The 19,126-nt window shown below is 37.3% G+C and overlaps 1 protein-coding gene across 1 annotated transcript in view; it reads left to right on the top strand.

Annotated features, from left to right (window-relative positions):
- slc35f1 (solute carrier family 35 member F1) overlaps positions 1–19,126 on the top strand; it is a 162,969-nt gene that overhangs the window by 99,475 nt on the left and 44,368 nt on the right. Inside the window, exon 3 of the mRNA XM_049484229.1 lies at positions 8,875–9,002. Within this exon, the coding sequence (XP_049340186.1) occupies positions 8,875–9,002 (128 nt within the window). The remainder of the gene's footprint in view (positions 1–8,874; positions 9,003–19,126) is intronic.

Consider the following 19,126-nt stretch of genomic DNA (forward strand, 5'->3'; position numbering starts at 1 on the left):
TATTGTATTTTTCCAGAGTCCTCTTACAGAGATGATGGCCATCATCTGTGGTTAAAAGTACTACATTTAACCACCCCATTAAATCCACCCAAACATCCACATGTCTGCTTTTACCATTTTATGGAGTGGGAACTCGTTTATGAAGCTATGGGTGCTTACTTACTTGAGGCTGTGAGGTAAGATGTTAGCTTAAGAGTCCACTTCACTGAAGCTTCATAACCGATGTATGGGCATTTGTCTGGGTGCATCTCACATTTCTTATTTGAACTGTGTGGTAATCTGTGTGGGTTGTGGGCTCTGAACCCCCCAATGCAATACCCTCAGTCCCATTTCCACAGCCTGGGTTGTCAGGTAAAAACAATATCATGTGCTGCAGCCATAAAGAGTTATTTTAATAAATGGCTATTTTTCTGCTAAACAGGTCATCACTAAGCTTCAGTAAGGTTTATAACCATAGCTGGGTAATTAATTTACCACCACCATTAGCATAGTAAAGAAGGGGAAATTTGGACACTTGGGCAATTGTGTTTAATCACTGATCAGCTACAGAGTAAGACTTATAGTTGAGTATCATCGCTATGTGTCACTTTGATAACCCATGTGAGCTTCATGACTGGGGTGGAGCGGGTGGGGCGTTTTTGGGAAATTGGACTTCCCTCATTTATTACTGATTCTTCATTTAGGTTTTAAAAATCATCCTCTTCTTACATTAATTGTGACCCCCTGTGACTGAGCATATTATACTACTTCTTTGGTTGGTTTAGTATCCCTGTGGTTGTAAAATCTATATAAATTGATCTGCTGAAAAGATGTTCTAACAAAGTAAACAAACATGGCCCCACTTATTGTTATAAAAAAATAATAATGTAAACTGCTGAAGGCTGTTTCACAAAAGGCTGAGATCACAAAAAACACTGAATTCAAACCGGGCTTTTTTTTTGCCTGTTTTGTACAATATTCCCACCAAACTCTTTATTTATGAAATACAAGGGATGTGTTTTTTATTAAGTTATTGCCTTTTCAAACTATTGTCAGCTCCCTAAGTGTCTCTATCTCTCTCTTTCTCTACCTGTCCACTTCTTTCTGCTCGTTCTCTTTGAGATTTCCTTGGTGTTTAGACCTCCCCACACCTCCTCCCCAAACTCTTACAGATACCGGTTCATCCTCAAATCTCTGAAGATGTGCAGGCTTTGCTGCTGCTGGCAGGATGAGCAGGCACATGAAGTGTTGAAGGTCTATCTTTGAACAGGATGTTAGGGACTGCAGCGAATTCCATCAGCATGGACCTGCGTTCTTCAGGCTCAGTGAGCTCTGTGAACATCATGACTTATTTGCCCCTTCTGGTGAAGGCAGCGTAGCGACTGCAGTCAGGCTCTGTAATACGCTCCAGACTAACATATCTGCTCAGTCTGCTGCTGAAAGATGATGAAATGAAACACTGTTACTGTAATATTCTCATGAATGAGCAGTGAAATAGATAGAAGATGGAAAGTCTAGAATTTATATTTGTCAGGTATACCCAGGCAGGGAGACGAGGAGGCGGACACAAGTGCAGGTAGGGTGAAAATAAATAATAATTTAATAAATAAATAACAAGAAAACAAGTAACATGAAACAAAGATACACAAATAACCAATAACAAATCAAAGAACCTAAACTAAACCAACTAGAGATAATAAATAAACAAACAGGGAGTAAATAAACAAAGAAACAAACAAAGCTAAGAACATAAACAAGGAATAAACAAGAAACTAGAAACTACCAAAAATAACCAAAACTAAACAGGGCAGGGATATATATACAAGGGAAACAACAAGAAGCAAAACACTAAGAAATAAAAACAGAGAACAGAGAAACGCTGAGAGGACTGATAACACTGAGAGAGACAACATTGGAAGGTGCAAAGACCGACGGAGACAAAGTGGCAGAGGAGTGCTATTTATAGTAACATGTAACACACAAGAATAGGAAACACCTGGGGAAGGGGCGGAGCTACAAATGAGAAACAGGTGGAAAAGTACTGAGACAGGAGACAGGGGAGCACAGGTCACGTGGGGAAGACACACAGAGACACGAGACAAGGCCAAGACATGACAATATTACAGACAGTGACAGAGAAGTGGCTTGAGCAACTCTTCATATTTGTGCACTGATGTAGTTTCCCTATGTCTATGTGTGTGAATAAATTTGGGGACTATTGTTAGTACATAGAAACTGTGATTTGTATATGTTTATCCATTCTTCCAACCACCTATCCATTCATCTACTGCTGAATCTTTTTACCCACTCCATTCATCCACCCATCTACTCACTCACTAATCCATCTGGGGTTGTATTCTAGTATGAATCTGTTTTGATTGTAGTTTTTACAGTGTGATTGTACCCTGCTGAAAAGCTGGGTAAGCTGATTGTCTTATGTAGCTCTTGATCAGCATTGGGTTTGCTTTCATTTGATTGTTTTAATTGTTGGTTTAGCTGGACTTCAAGCATGATCAGCTTAGCCGAGTTAAACAACCACCATGACAAAACCTAACCATGCGATTGACCAGCATAATTAAGATGGTAGACCAGCAGTACCAAGCTGGTCAAACCATGTTACCAACCAGACCAAACAGGTAAACCAGCATGACCAGCATCACCAAGCTGGTTGACCAAAATGACAAGCATGACCAAAGTCAAATGTAACATGATGCTGGTTTAGAACTGGCTAACCAGCTAGGTCACCAGTATAGGGTATGTTTTTGACTGAATTAGCAACTTTTCAACCAATCCAGTATGAAAGTAATAATTGTGGTCTGTGAAGACCTTTAGCAGAGGTACTCCTGAAAGGTTTTTTATCTGAAGTATTTGTAGTTCTGAAAGTTTAAGTAGTTTTTTAAACTTGCAAAAGTAATCAGAGAGGAATTTTAATCCAGTATAAATCTGCAGTTTTGTCTTTATGTTGTTTTACAGTCTGGCAGAAGTAATCACAAAGGGTTAATAACCCAGAATGAATTTTCAGTCTTTGTATTTTTGACGGTCTGGCTGAAGTAATCATAGAGGGAAATAAATCCAGTATGAATCTGAGTCTTTGTAGTGTTCACAGTCTTGCTAAAGTAATATTGGAAGGATATTAATCCAGAATGAATCTGCAGTCTGGCAGAAGTAATTACAGAGGGATATTAATCAGATATAAATCTGTAGTTATTGTAGTTTTTACAGTCTGGTAGAAGTAATCACAAAGGGTTAATAATCCAGTATGAACTTTCAGTCTTAGTAGTTTTTAGAGTCTGGCAGAAGTAATCACAGAGGGATATTAATCCAGTATGAATCTGCAATCTTAGTATTTTTACAGTCTGACAGATGTAATCACAGAGGGATATTAATCCAGTGTGAAACTGCAGTCTTTGTAATTTTAACAGTTTTGCTGAAGTAATCTTACAGGGATATTAATCCAGTATGAATCTGCAGTCTGGCAGAAGTAATTACATATGGATATTAATCAGATATTAATCTGTAGTTATTGTAGTTTTTACAGTCTGGTAGAAGTAATCACAAAGGGTTAATAATCCAGTATGAATCTACAGTCTTAATAGTTTTTACAGTCTGACAGACGTAATCACAGAGGAATATTAATCCAGTATGAATCTGCAGTCTTTGTAGTATTAACAGTCTGGCAGACGTAATCACAGAGGAATATTAATCTAGTGTGAATCTGCAGTCCTTATAGTTTTAACAGTCTGGCTGAAAAATCACTGAGGGATAATAATCCAGTATGAATCTGCTGTGTATGTAGATATTGCAATCTAATACAGTCTGATAGCCTCATCACTAATAGAGGAATTACATACATGTAGATACAGTCTTTATTGCTGTGCTAATCGATAAGTCAGATCCCTAACAGAACTAGTCCAGCTCCAGTATAGAAGATAATTCTAAAAACCAAAGTAGAAAGTGTGTGCTGTCACACTGAGATATTAGTGGTTTGTGTTTTTGTAGTGTGTGTGTGTGTGTGTGTGTAGTCAGTCTTTGTATTTTGTGTGTGTGTGTGTGTGTGTGTGTGTGTAGTCAGGGCTGCTGGGCTGGCTTTATTAGCACTCTGTGACGTCCAGGACAGGCTCATATTCTCTCCCCAGTATCTGCTAGCAAAGCAATTTCCTGCAGCTTCTTCCCCAGGTGGATGAAAATGTTCTTTAGATGTATCCTATAATAAATTTGGATTCACAATTGTTAGGTGCAGTTATTGTTGCAGTATGTATTTATGAGACTTATGGGATAAAAAAGTAATTGTGTGCAGTTGATAATGAGTACTTCCAAACACAAGGTTGCAGTATAAATAGATTCAAATGTTGCAGTTATGGAACTGTAATTAGCTCTAAGTTTACCAAACGTTCTTGCTTTTATTTCCTGTTTAATAGGGGTAGAATGTTTAAAGTGACCTCTATCAACATCTTTAGGATCTCTAAGAAAATAGTAAACAGGGCTGGATAAAGTGGTCATAGCACACATCCAGTAAGCCTGATGCTCCTGCATCAGTGTGATATTAGTACAGGGGTCTGGGGGCACATGCAGCTCTTTCTAATTTTTCTTGTTTCTACACAGCATATTTATTGCATCATGGGTTAAAACGAAGTGATAATAAACATAATTTAGCAAAATAATCCTTTGCCAAACTTTTTAACACAGTTTAAACATAATAATCGTTATCTTTGTAATTAATTGTAAGTAAACATGTAGCTGCTAATTGTCTCTGATTTAGTCATGACTTACGCTGATTTAGTCTGCTGATCACATAGTAACACTGTCATTCAGCTGCCTAACACCCTAAAAGCTATGGCATACCACATATGCTTCATTATACCGTAGCATACAGGTGAAAACATTTTGATCTTAATGTAGGTTTTTGAGAAATGAACAATATTGGAAAAAATACATTAAACATTTTGTTTTTCTGTGATACACAGCAGCATTAAAAATATATATATTTTTAATCAGATTTCTCTAGAAGTTAATAATACAACATGGCTTAATATTAATAATGCCATATGTGAGTAAAAATGCTGGAATAGATATAATGTGCCTTAGTAGATATGTAATGGAAAAAGAGAACAGTGTAGATTTTGCTTTCGTATCAAACTGTAATAATTTAACATATTTAATTATTTGTTTTTTGCACATGCTTACATCCAACTAGTTAACCTATATCACTGTTCAGTTATTTCTAACTCAACTCGGTATGTTACTTGTACTGCACCATATTAAATAAATGTCCTTAAAACAGTGTATGGATAAACACTCTTTATAGCAGTGGATTAAATCAACCATTAATACTGCTGTTGTTTTTATAGCGTTCTAAAAACCAGACACTGTGAGAGACATTACACATGATAAGCCTGAAGAGAAACAGTTTGTAATTTAAAGTTGGGGCTCCCAAGATGGTGTAAATGTTGTTGAAATACGCAAAAGGACCCTTTTCTCTCAGCTGTCAAATTACACATGGTCACATAACTTATTCATTATTTGTGAATGATCAGACTTAACCTGCATGTCCAGCCATGCATTCTTCATGTGTCTCTACAGTTCTGTCGTTCTGGATTTAATGAGAAATCAAGTGAAAGACAAAGGGAAAATACATCTGTATAAATATGACTGTAATCTCATTTCAAACCTGTTCCAAATGTGGTTTAGATGCAATTTGCAAAACTTCAGCACCTAACCTCCTATCCACATGGGAACAGACTATGTCACACGTAAGATGCAAGGTTGAATAGGGTGTGGGAGTCAGTGGCTACCATTAAGTAGGCTTGAGTCCTGATATATTGGACAAAAACCTGTCATCCTGCACTCGTCCTGAAATGGATAGGAACTGAAGCTCCTCTCACCACTCCGAAATGCCTGAGAGGCAAGAAGGAGCTAATTACATTTCATCTCACCTCTACACATGGCTGTAAGCAGGCTGTGCTGGACTGAAGGCCTGTGCAGATGTCTTTGTAGTGTCCAATTACTGTTCCTCTCCAGATGGGCTGTGGGCCTCCCTCCACTCTCCCCCATTCTGAAGATTTTTTTGCCAATTATAATATTAGATAATAAAAACACAAGCATTTAGTCCATGTCAGAATAGCTCTTGTTGTTGCAAGTGATTAATGTGAACTCCTAGCTGGGCGTAAGTGAAAGCAAATACAATACAGAAAAGTCTCTCCAGAGATCTCTCTGCTGCCCATGGAGAGATCTTCATCTTGTTTACTCGTTTGTGGTGTTAGTTGATATTCACTTGCTTTCTGTACCGTGGGGTTTTAATTAATCCTGGATTAATGTTCAGCTCAATCTTTGAAATATGTTCTGCATTTTATTTTACAAAATAAAGGTCACTAATAGGGCTGGCAAGAACAGCAAGATTTGTATGTCAAGACTGAAATAGTTTTTGACGTTTCCAAACGAGTTCCTAAACATTTATTTCCAATTTATTTCCAAAAAGAAATATTTATTAAGGAATTATATGTGAAAAGAAAGTATACTTAAGAGCATTAAAAGTATGTTGAAAATAGGTAAAGAATACTAAAAGGGCATTTTTAATGTGAAATACTATGTAAAAAAATATACTTTCTCTGTATTTCCATAAAATGTTTTTGAAGAATATGCTTTAACTTATATGTTGTGTTGATAGAAAAAATATATAGTGGCATTAAATACTGCACGTGCACTTTAGTGTATTTTTTTCTCCCAGTAGTATTAAGGTGTACACATTATGTGCATCAATACGCAAAGTAGTACATTTACAATATACTTCAAGTGTATTAAAAAAGGTATTTAAAAAATACATACTTAAATCTACTTAAGTTTGCAGAAGTTGTACAAAAAAGCACTGAAAAGCACAATCTAATGCTTTTATGTTGTGTTTAAATATATCTTAATTACAACTGAAACATACTTAGTTGCCATTAAATAGTACATTTAGTATATATTTAAGTACATATTTTAATTTTAAAAAAGGATGTACTTTTCCATGTTAAAAATATACCTAATATACCTAATACCTAATACACTTTTCTTTTACAAGCGATTTCCTGATGTAGTCCAGTGAAGCCCCCAGACACAAGATATTATACAGCTTTTTGTTCATTTTTTTTTTCTATTTTATGTAATCAAAACTGGATGGAAAATACTGTGACATCTTTCACTATTGAAATGTAGCTGAAATAAAAAGAAATGGTCATGGATTCGCACTGTATTATATGACAGCAGTACTGCAGTGCTTGTCTAGTTTTAGTAAGGCATTGAACAGCAGGCATAGTACTAAATGACAGAAGCGGACTAATGGGCGCATTTTGGTGGAAAACAGAATAAAAATGTTTTTTACTTGAAAAATCCACAAATAGATTTAATTGGTATCATCAAATATTCCGCATTTAATGCATCTGGTGCAACTAGCTACAGAACCCCAAAACAGTTTTGTGACATTCTTAGCTCATTTTATTTGTTCAGCCTTTTAAGACCAAACTCACTGACTAATCCCAGAGAATGTTGATGAGGACCCAGAAGGGAGAATGGCTCAGTGGAGCCGAAAAGCTAATGCTAACCATATTAGAGAAGAGATAGAATGGCTGAGAGTAAGCCCTGTTGTACCTCTTTGTAGTGGCTAATTAGGCTAAAGGCTAACGCTAGGCTATCTGACTACAGTCTCTTCAGCTAGCTAAGCTCATACTGTGCCTGCTGACTCATAATATGTCAGATAAACGGCAAACATATATTAACAGTGTGTAGCAGTGATGGAGTGAATAAACAGAAATCAGCCATGGAGTAAGACCCAGTAATATCGTTATTTTCATAGCTAAAAAATTTAAAAGCTCTGTACTGATGATGTTTGTGGAGAGAAATGCAGTTTGTTGTGTTCTGTGTTTAGGTGAATCTATGATACAATAAATCAACTATGATTAACCTTTTACACATATAAACATAGTTTTAGTTTAGAATATATTACATATTACGGATACGATATGAAATAAGGAGTGTGTATTAAAGTTTATGTTCTCTGCCCTGAAGAAAATGGTCTGTGACATTTGTGGCGTTTGTTTTTTTAATGCTATATAAATGTATTTTATATAAAGCTATAGCATGATAATCACATAATAGCAAAGTAACAAATCAAACTGTGTTTTACAAAAAGGTTGCACAAGTTAGAATGTTATAATCATGCAGCTCTGGCCTGCGAAGTGCACACTGGAAAAAACATGCAAGCTTCTCTACTTGTCCACATTATGCACTTGACTTGCAGTGCTGTGTGTAGCTGTTCTTAATAAATATATATTTTTAAAATAATAGGTCTATACTTCTTTAGCGTTGCAATGTTAATTACCATCGTTCAGATTTCGCTCATTCAAACAGCGCAACATTTTTTTTTTAAAAGCTAAGTATTAACACTCTACACTCTATACTCTTACAAAAAAAATGTCAGGTTTAAATCGGGCACATATTGACAATTTATAGGTCTGGACGGGTCGAGCTTGGGCAGAACATGCACTGGCTCGGGCCAAGTCGAGCTAGATTTTTTGGGCCCGATCTAAGCTCTAGTGAAGCTCAAGTAAAGTTAGGGGTTTTGGGATAAGTCCATTGTATGATTAATATGTTGTATTTTTGAAGGATTAAACATTGGAACTTTTTCACATATTAAAAATAATTGTTTTTTCAAAGGAATCATATGTGTTTCACATTTTTGTTGTATTCTTTTGTGTTGTGAGCAATGATTTGGTCTATCTGGGGGACCTTAAGAACTGGTTTGAGAACCAAAATGTTTGGATATACTCCTAACAGTCCTAACAGTTCATCCCTGTGTATACAGTACATTGTGTGGGTATTTTAAACACTTTCACATCACTTTATCTTCTGTTTTCTTTGCAGGAGAGGAAAACTTGCTGGCAATCTTGAAAAGACGATGGTGGAAATACATGATCTTGGGCCTGATTGATATTGAGGCCAACTACCTGGTCATTAAAGCCTACCAGTACACCACTCTTACCAGTGTGCAGGTGAGTCTGCAGCCATTAGTTACTCAGCATTATGAATACAGGAGCTTATTTATGCTGCGTTCATAGCAACTGGGAACCTGGAATGGTCCACCTGAGAATATTCTGCTCTCCACCTTGAAGTGTTCGTGCAGCCTCAGCGATCTGTGTTCAGAAAAAAGTACAGTGAAGTACAGCGTTATACAGGAGTTTCCGTTTAGTTCTCCAGCACAGAGACTCAAGACTAGAGAAGTATTAGAATTAGCCGCTAACCACGCTAAGCGTTAGCTCTTTGGTCGTTCTGAGGTGAGTGTTATCAGCATGTAGCCTGCTGCTAACCCCGGCTAGCGCTGCTGGAGCAACACTCAGGGTTCCTCAGTGTAGCGCTGTCGAGTAGCATTAGCCGCTAACCGTGGCTAGCCTTAGTGGAAATCTGCAAATCTAACTTACTGTAAATAAATGGAAGCCCTTTACTCACACAAATAAACAGTTTTTAGGAGAGAAATCTGTGTAGATTAACATCCAGTGCACGTGTGACTGTTTGTTTTTTTAAGAATAACAGTTTTTTTTAGCTTAGCTTTACAGGTCTCACCACCCAGCAGTGAGAAGTGCTGAATAAGAAGAAAAAACATGATGACGCCTCTGTTCTTTACTAGTATTGCATATTGTGCCTTATAATCCGGTGTGCCTTATAGAGCGAAAAATACGGTAATATTGTTAGAAACCAAAAAATAGAAACATAAAAGTTCTGCTTAATGGCTTAGACTATACAAAACCATTAATTGGAAGATCTTCTAGAACTTAGAGATGTCTTAAAAAGTGTCAAAAATGTCAGTACATTAAGGATGATGATGGAAATTGCATTTGCATTTCAACTAAGTATGCAAAAAATGAAATAAACCAAACAAAATGAATACTGAATAACAAATACATTTAGAATATTGTCTTTTTACACTAACAAACATATGTTTTTTGTTAGTTTTTTTTTCTTCTGGCATTTCTGGTCAAATAATTTTGGTTGCTGAATATTCAGTGCATTCATAAGTTAAGCATAATACTATTCTGCCGAATTCTCATAATAATATTCAGTCTAAACATCGATTGTTACTGTTGAGGTTTGAGATCCTTAGCAGTTTTTCTGAGGCCTTAAAAGTATTTATATCGATATCGAAATTATATTGTATTGACTGAAATTAAAGAATATATCAATATATATCGTATAGCACTATGCACAACCCACATTTAACTAGAAGCGACTGTCCACCTGGAGGACTGCATCAAACACTGAGCACATCATTCAAATATATAAATACACACTTGAACCCAAGACCCTAGTGACTTGCTTTAGCATGGACACTGCTAGCCGAAGTACAGTGATAATTTTCTGCCAACAGCATCTGTGGTAGGGTGTGTAAGATGGGATGTAAATTAAAGCTCTCCTGGCTGGTGCCCATTGTGTTTGGCAGTAAACCTTCATTAAAACATTGTTAGTGGTGAAAGAGCCTTATTCACGGCATCGCTAACGGCCCTTGATTAGTGGCCGTAATTTCTTAATGATTTCTTAGAGAGTCCTATAGAGAGAGGCACAGATTATCATCAAACATTCTTTACATTTATTGTACACAAAGCTGCCATTGCTGGTTTGTTTTCAGGAGGCCTTGTGATTGTAGAGGAATAGACAGTGCAGTTGTATCTATGGCCATCTCTGCTGATATCACTACTCTCTTATCTCCCAGTTTAAGCATCATCAGGTGGAAATCAAATAGACATATATCAGACAGCAGATAGTGATAGGGTGAGTGAGAGAGTGATAGGAGAATCTTACCATCAGCAGGCAAATATCTCTGTAAATGAACCCAGAAATAACAAAATAATAATAAAATTATACTACTTGTTTAAATTATTAATTTTGGTGAAATCTACATCTGTACAAAACTAATTATATGTCCCCAAATTAAAACATTTACATAATATTGATATTTACAGTGTAGTAGACAGTTGCTCTTTGATGTATAAATATTAATTAGGCTATGAAACTTTGGTTAGGGCGAAAAATCCTCGAATGTTATTTAATAAAAATACTTTTTTAATTAAATTACTGTTATTGTGCCTCAGAATGAAACATGCTGTCCTTTTCTTTTTATTGACTCTAAATTTTAAGTAGATTAGCTTAGCAAATAAAGCTCCATCTATCAATATTCTCATACCATTTTCCTGAACAGGGTTGCTGTAGGTTTAAAGCCTATAATTGGGCATAATTGGGCACAAGGCAGATATACCCCCTGGGCAGGGTGCCAGTCCATCATAGGATACCACACACAACCACTCACTCACAGTTTTACATAGGGCCAGTTTCGCACGGCCAGTGAATTTTTTGTGAATTTTTTAAACAGCAGGAAACTGAAGCATGGGTTGAGCCCACAACCCAAGGTGCCAATAACTGTGGAATACACAAACTACTTGTTGTACCAACATAAATATGTGTGGTGACCATTCCGGAGTGTTACAGGATAATGTCCTCTCATTGTTAAGTCTGTGCAGTATACATTTAAGTTAACCTAAGAGAGTGTAGCCAGGTGCACTAGCATTAGCTTTTAGCTTTCTCACTCACTCTAGAGGCAGTGCAGCAGTATGAATATTGATCGGCTTTTCTGAATCTTCTCTGGTGTGGCTAGCATTAGCTTTTAGGCTCCAAATAGACATCCTCTCTTCTGGGTCTGCATCCATATTCTCTCTAATTATTCATTGCATTTAGTCTAGCAGGGATTTTGCTTGTTGTCTGAATGTATGTAAAGACTATTATTGCATTTAAAACTGTATTTGTATTGAATGCAACTGAGAAATACTGTTTTTACAACTTGTAAACTGCACTCAACAGCCATTGAAGCCCTTCATAAAGAGGTTTATGAGATATGACGTAGTCCATGACTTTGTACCTGTTCCTTATTTTTCAGATTTAACAATATGTTATGATGTAATTACACACCAGTGCTTAGCTTACTAATATTGATTACTCTCATTTGTGGACAACTCTATAATCACGGTTTAGAGATATTCTACACATCTCTATGATTAGTGAGCAGATCTTCTAACGATGACCCAAATGGTTTGGTCTATGCAACCTTCTGATGGACACCTAAACAAATAGGGTTCATACGGTCATGAAAAAAAAGGAAAAGTCATGGAATTTGAAAAAAGCAATTTCCAGGAATGGATAAGTGAAAAAAAAAAATTTTGGAAAAAAAAATCCCAAAAAGGTTTGGAAAAGTCATTGAAGTTTGGTCTACAAACCTTTGTTTTTCAGTTTATCAATGGAGAAAATCTATGTTGAGCTAACAAATACATCAGCTCAGAGTTAATTCAGTAATTTAGCTCTACACAATGGAGCTCTCAGGTCTGACACACATTTTATTATTAAAGATTGTATGTCAACATTCTGTCTGATTAGTTTTAATTAACCTATTTTAATTCATTTTAATTACAGTTTGGTTTTTGTTTTTTATTGTCCATGTCTGCACTGATGTATTAAAAATTGTATGGTCATTAAATTTGCCTGGAAGGCATGGAAACGTCATGAAAAAATCATGGAAATGTATTGGTTAAAATGTGAATGAACCCTGTCAAAGCATGTTAGGGGTTCTGAAACTAGCCTTGTTCACAAAATTGCATAATTGTGTTTGAGGTTCATTGTGTATTACTTGCATGTATAAAAATCTTAGTTATACAACCATAGTCATGCCATAGTCTAGGGCACCTACAGTTACAAGTTATGAAAACTGAACAAGATTACTGAAACTGAATTAAATGGATTTATTAAAAGATTTCCAGCTCTCTTGGTCACATGCTGTTTGTTTTGAAACAAACCTCTCTGAATTTAATCACTACAACCTTTTAACCTAATTTGCTCATTCTGAGCTTTGTGGTGTCTCCACAAGATGCTGCATGGTATGTTTCGTGCTGCTGCAGCAGTCTGTTCTCTGTGGTGCCAGTCCTATCCTTCATGGCAATTTGAGCTTGCTTCTCCCAGAAGCTGGAATCGATGATGCACACTCCCCATAGTCTCGTAAATGTGACGCAGAGCTATTGGATGCCTATAGCTGCTGTGGTGTTTGTGTGTGTGTGTGTATGTGTGGAGCTGTATAACCTAATTGTGTTGGTGTGTTAGCTCGCAACAGAGGTGCATGCTGATCTTTTGCAATGCCCTACAGAGCCCGAGAAACAGCAACCGAGAGCTGACAGGGACTCAGGGCCCCAAACATCTGTTTTCATAATGAGGAATGTAATTTACACTCCATGCAATATAACTTCATGTTGTGCTGACTGACAAAGTTTTGCCTGAGTAATATTGAGGGGGAACTATTGCTCAGTGACAAGCCAGCGCTGAATCTGACTCTAACACATCAGTCCGTCTGACAGAGAGGCTTTACTGGGCCTGTATTCTCTGTCCACTACCAGGAATGTGGAGCAGGGAAAGCAGTCTCCTGCAGTATTAAAAAGAAAAGAAGCAGCTTCACTGAGAAACTGCCAGACAACACAATTGATCTAATTCTTTACATTTCCAAATGAGAACACAGAGTGTACGGTAGATTGCTATGAGAGATGGGATATCAATATTGATGGGTGAAGCTATTGTGCTGAATTCAGCAGAAAGTTCTAGAATGGATATGGAAGGGAATAAAAAATAAATCTTAGCTGATGTTGTAACAGATCTATTCTGAACAGCATACATGCACAATTTAATATGATGTAATTGGATGTTGGTTTATTTCTCTTGGGTAGTGCTTCAATTAAAAAAAATAAACACTCAATTAAAAAGTTTTTACATTTTTTTAAACAAATACAGTACCAGTCAAAATTCATTCAGACTATGAATTAGCACATAATCAGAATCATGTAGGAACTTAAAAGTGTTAAACAAACCAAAAATACTCTGTGAAGCTTTTAGGGGGCTGTTATCTGGTGTGTTGTTTAACTTGCAGTTTCTAAGGCTAGTAACTCTGATGAGCAACAGAGGTAACTCTTGGTCTTTCTTTCCTGGCGCAGTCCTGATGAGAGCCAGTTTCATCATAATGTTTTTTATGGTCTATGTGACTCCACTTGAGAATGCTTTCAAAGTTCTTGATTTTTTTCGGATTGATGACCTTCATTTCTTAAAGTAATCTTTTTTCTTTACTTAGTTGAGCAGTTCTTGTCATAATATGTATTAGAACATTAATCAAATAGGGCTATTCACTGACTGTGTACAAACTCTACCTCTTCATCACTTTACAACTGATGCTCTCAAACACATTAAGAGAAAAGGCAAGAAATTCAAGTGATTAACTCTTGATAAGTTAACTGAAAGCCATTTCAGGTGACTCTACCTCACAAAGCTGACTGAGAAGTGCCAAAGTGTGCAAAGCTATCATCTAAGCAAGAGGTGCTACTTTGAAGAATCTAAAATATAAAACATATTCTGGTTTGTTAGTTTTTGTTAACTAAATGATTCCAGTTTGAATGTGCATCACTTTGTACCTATTAAAAAAAATCAGAATTAACACTTTTATCATTTTTAGCTCCACATATTATTAGCTCCATTTATGTTTTTCTGGATACACCCATGTTTCTTCATACACACCCTAAACCTGTGGTTTGTGTCACACTATCACCAAGCTGTCACACCTTAGCCTGTGTCTGTCCTGTGTTTTTCCCCTCATTTGTTCCCTTGTGCTCCTGTCATTTCCCAGCCATGTGCTTCTGTTGTGTTTTGGTCCCTGTCTCTGCCCTAGCTCCGCCCTAGCCCTGCCCTAGCCATTAGTGTTGTCACCTCCTGTCTCATTTGTAACCCCACCCCCTTGTTAATTCCACAGGTGTCCCTTGTGTGTGCCTGTGTATAAATGCCCCATGTGCTCCTTTGTTCTGTGTTGTGCTTTTTGTTTGAATGTGTCCTGTTACTCTGTCCGGATCTTGTTAATCTGTCTTGTTTAGCTTTAGACCTGCTATGTTTTTGTCTTAAGTGTTCCATGTTTGCTTTATGTAGTTTGTTTCTTTTTTTTTATTTTTGCTTGTTTGTTTCAGTCTTTTGGTTTATCATCATAGTTCATAGTCTTTTCTTTATATTATTTCATAGTGTTTTGTTCTTTGTTTAGTTTTGTTAAATGGAAAATAAAACTGACTTGCGTTTGCATGCTCCCTCCTCCGTGTTACACAAGCTGGTTGACCCACTTTACCAAGTGTGATCAAAGTCAAATTCACCGTACAAGAACCTAGTCAAGAGCTGGAGCTCTTACAAGTTCAGAATATGTCATGCCTTGGTGACTATCTTTTTAACCACCTTGATCATCAAACACCAAATTAAACCATATAAAACAAGCTACCAGCGAAAGCTAGTGTGCTAGTGAACATTGTTTATTGCAATGTCTGGTCATAAATTAACAGCTATATCCTTGCACTGCTGAAGAGACCGTTAAGACTTTAGTTAAATTACTGACAATAAATCATAAGTCCATAAACATATGTCTGTAATTGAGTAAGTATATTATATATGATGCATTTTACAATGTGTATAGCCTCATGCTTTGGACCCGCTAAATCATTGCCATTTAAACAGTCCGCCTTTTTTTAAAGTGTACAAGAACAAGCTAGGCCATAAATCCTGATATAGCAGACAATATCATGTAGGCTGTTAAAGATGATGGTTTTGATTTTTGATGTGAACATTGATGTGTAACATTAGTATTAAAGAAATATGATTAAGATTACGATGCATCTCAGAAGCGTCTGCAGAATTGCTCCAATACGCATTCTGGTTCATGCTGCAAAGGAAGTTGTATGGTACGCTATAAGAAGTATGGCGTGAAAGAGCTGGTGATATTTTCAGCTCTCAATTAGTCAGAAACGTTCCCGCCTTTCCAGCGTAACAAGACAGCTCATTTGATGAGTTCAGACTGTTTGCTAGTTATCTGAGGGAGCAGAGGGAGCAGATCAGTGTGCACACCCACTCACCAGAAATCCAGCAGTTTTGTTCCCTTTTCTGCTCATAAGGGAAAAGTTTGCAGCCGTGCTGAACTTGCCAGCGTCTTTGCTGATTCCCCGGAGGTCTGGGAGGAGAACAAGCGCAACATATTGCAATGATTTTATACAAATTCTAACAAGGTTAGACAACTGCTCATTAATATTAATATCCAGGCATGAGCAGCCACACACAGGAGCCGCAGCATAAAAGATTCGCCTATTAAGGAGAGATGATTAGTTGTTATGTGTGGTCATGGAGGTTGGCTGAGGTCCAGAATGCAGATGGAATGGCTCATTGTTGCACAGGATATCTCTCTCTCTCTTTGTTTCTTACTGTCTCTCTCTCTGTCTCTCTCTCTCTCTCACGCTGCATGCTCTATGGTTTTCTGTCTGTCTGTGTTTTATTCTACGTGCATTTAGATGTGACAGTCTAATTATTACGAAAGCTTGAGGCAGTCAGTGTGGAAGAAATAGCAGTCAGTATCTAAAACAGATGAGAACTGGACCAGTCGTTAAATAGTCTCACCTCTGCCAGTCTGACCTCTGTGAGTCAGTGGTAATCATACAGTTTTCTTTCATTTTCTGGTATTTGTGAGACTAAAACCCAAATGTCACTTGAAATGCAGTTATTACTCTTTTCACTGCAAAGGTATTGTTTCCCTGCTGAACTTCCCTTTTAATAATAAAAACAGCCCACAATAAATAAGTGTTCCTGACACACTAATTCAAGCATTTTAGATGCTTCTTGACTATTTTGTCATTTATACTGTATGAATCCTCTGTCTCAGCTCTGTCTGACTCTTGGTTTCTTTTTTATTGTGGGATATTCAATTACATTATTTTAAGCTAGAACTGTAAGAATTTCTAACATAACATTAACAACACAACCTGTTCCTCCTGTCCATCTAATCAGCTCCCCTTATCATATAGGAGCACTTCAAAGTTCTATAATTACAGACTGTAGTCCTTCTGTTTCTCTGTATACTTAATTATTCCTCCTTTCACTCTGTTCTTTAATGGTCAGGACCCACAAGACCACCACAAATTATTATTTGGGTGCTGGGTCATTCTCAGCACTGCAGTGACTGCACTGACATGGTAGTGCAGTGTGTAGTAAAACCACTCCAAATGATCCAGAATGCAGCAGCACATCTGGTCTTTAACCAGCCAAAACGAGCACGTCACCCCACTGCTCATTGAGCTCCATTGGCTACCAGTTGATGCTCGCATCAAATTCAAAGCTCTTACAATCGCCTACAAGTTGATGACAGAACAGCTCCTTCCTACCTGCACTGATCACTCCTGAAGGCTTACGCTACCTCCCGGCCGCTGTGCTCCCCCAATAAACATTGCCTCGCTTTACCAAACAAACATTCACACAAAGCAATCCAGACTGTTCTCATACAGAGTTCCCCAATGGTGGAACAAACTACCTTCCACTACCAGATCAGGAGAATCTCTCGCTATCTTTAATAAACTCCTGAAGACAGAACTCTTCAAAGAGCACTTACTCTCTTAACACCTCTAACACACTAACTACTTCTAACCCCATTTCCTTCTTCCCCTCCTTCACTCTCTATCCCTTTATTTCCATTCGACCTCCTTTAAGCCCTATCTAAAGATGTTTTACCTTTAAACTTCTATTACATTGTACTTGACTATTGTAAGTCGCTTTGGACAAAAGCGTCTGCCAAATGTAATGTAATGTAATGAGGTGTCATCGTGTGCTGATTTGTTTAGAGTGGATCAGATACAGCAGTGCTGTTGGAGTTTTTAAACACTAAGGAAACACTCACTCTCCACTCTGAAGCCCCTACCCAGCTGCTACAGCTTGTAGAGGTAAAGTCAGTATCAGAAGTTCATCTGTTGCTGCACAGTTTCATCAGTGCCCACAGGATGCTGCCTACAGAACGCTGTTGGCTGGATATTTCTGATTGTTGACACTGATATTTTAGTACAACTGTGACACTGAGGCGTTTAAAAACTTCATGATCTTCATAAAAGTATTTTTTATGGTTTAAGCAGAAATAGGTGTCACTTACAATTTGCTTCTTTTTTATCATGCCTTTTGTTTGTTAAAAAAATATTTACACAGTTATGTCAAGATTTTTTTTTTTATTTTGTACACAAGTTTGACATTTTTCTTAGCTCGGTAGCCAGAACTTTTAGAGTTCATACTGCTGAGGGCTGTAAGCCCTATGTTTGAGCGAGGGACAGAAAAGGGACTTCTTGCCAAGGCAGCAGAGTTTGACTGGCAGCGAGTCAGGGAGTTTGGCTAAGCCGACTTGAGCTTCAGCCAAACTCCCAATTTGCAGCTAATTCACTGCCAGTTCTTCCAATTTGATCCCAGTTCACTGCCAGTCACAGAGATAGTGGAGTATGCCTAGGGCATGATCCAGGAGTTTGCCTGGACCTGATTCTGAGAAAGGTCAAAAGAGATTGTCATGAAAAAAACTTGTATCTCTCAACAATTGCTATTTTACAGGATAGGAAAAACCCTATTATTTCATAACATTTTAGACCTTTTCTACTGTTCCATTCATCATTCAAGTTTAAAACAATATGAAGAAAAAGTGCCACATTACATGAAAAGTGAAAAACTACATATTGAGAAAGTCGTTTTTGCAGGACAGTGACAATGTGCAGGGGTATCTTTAGAAAAGTATCAAGTTGAAGTTATTATGTCTCAATAAAGAGATTTCTTAACTTGTTATATTTTAACTTGTTATATATGACACTGTAAAATGCACATAGACTTTATTATTTTGTTTTAGACTAAATTTTAAAAGCCATTCCTTCAGAGATCCACACAATAATTTTGAAATCTTTTCTCAAAACCTCAAACTTCTACTGTTTATACATTCAGCAAAGGACAGCAGCCGAGGTCTCGCAGAGTGCTCTCAGTCTTCCACGCACAACAGGCCATTTAGCTGTCTTGAAGGTTAATTTATTTGCTCATAGTCATTCGGAACTCGTCCCTGGAGGTGCCTCTGTGCAGCCGGCACTCCTGGAAAGCGAGGCTGATGGCTCCTTGGTGCCCATAAACCTCCCCCTTATACGCCTGTATCTGCTGCACTGTTACATCCAGCACAACAAAACTTCTCCATTGATATTTAGAGAGGCTTTATCCACAGATTCCAAAACAAGCAACTTCC

The sequence above is a fragment of the Astyanax mexicanus genome, chromosome 1 (genome assembly GCF_023375975.1).
Source record: "Astyanax mexicanus isolate ESR-SI-001 chromosome 1, AstMex3_surface, whole genome shotgun sequence".
Taxonomy (NCBI): Eukaryota; Metazoa; Chordata; class Actinopteri; order Characiformes; family Acestrorhamphidae; genus Astyanax; species Astyanax mexicanus.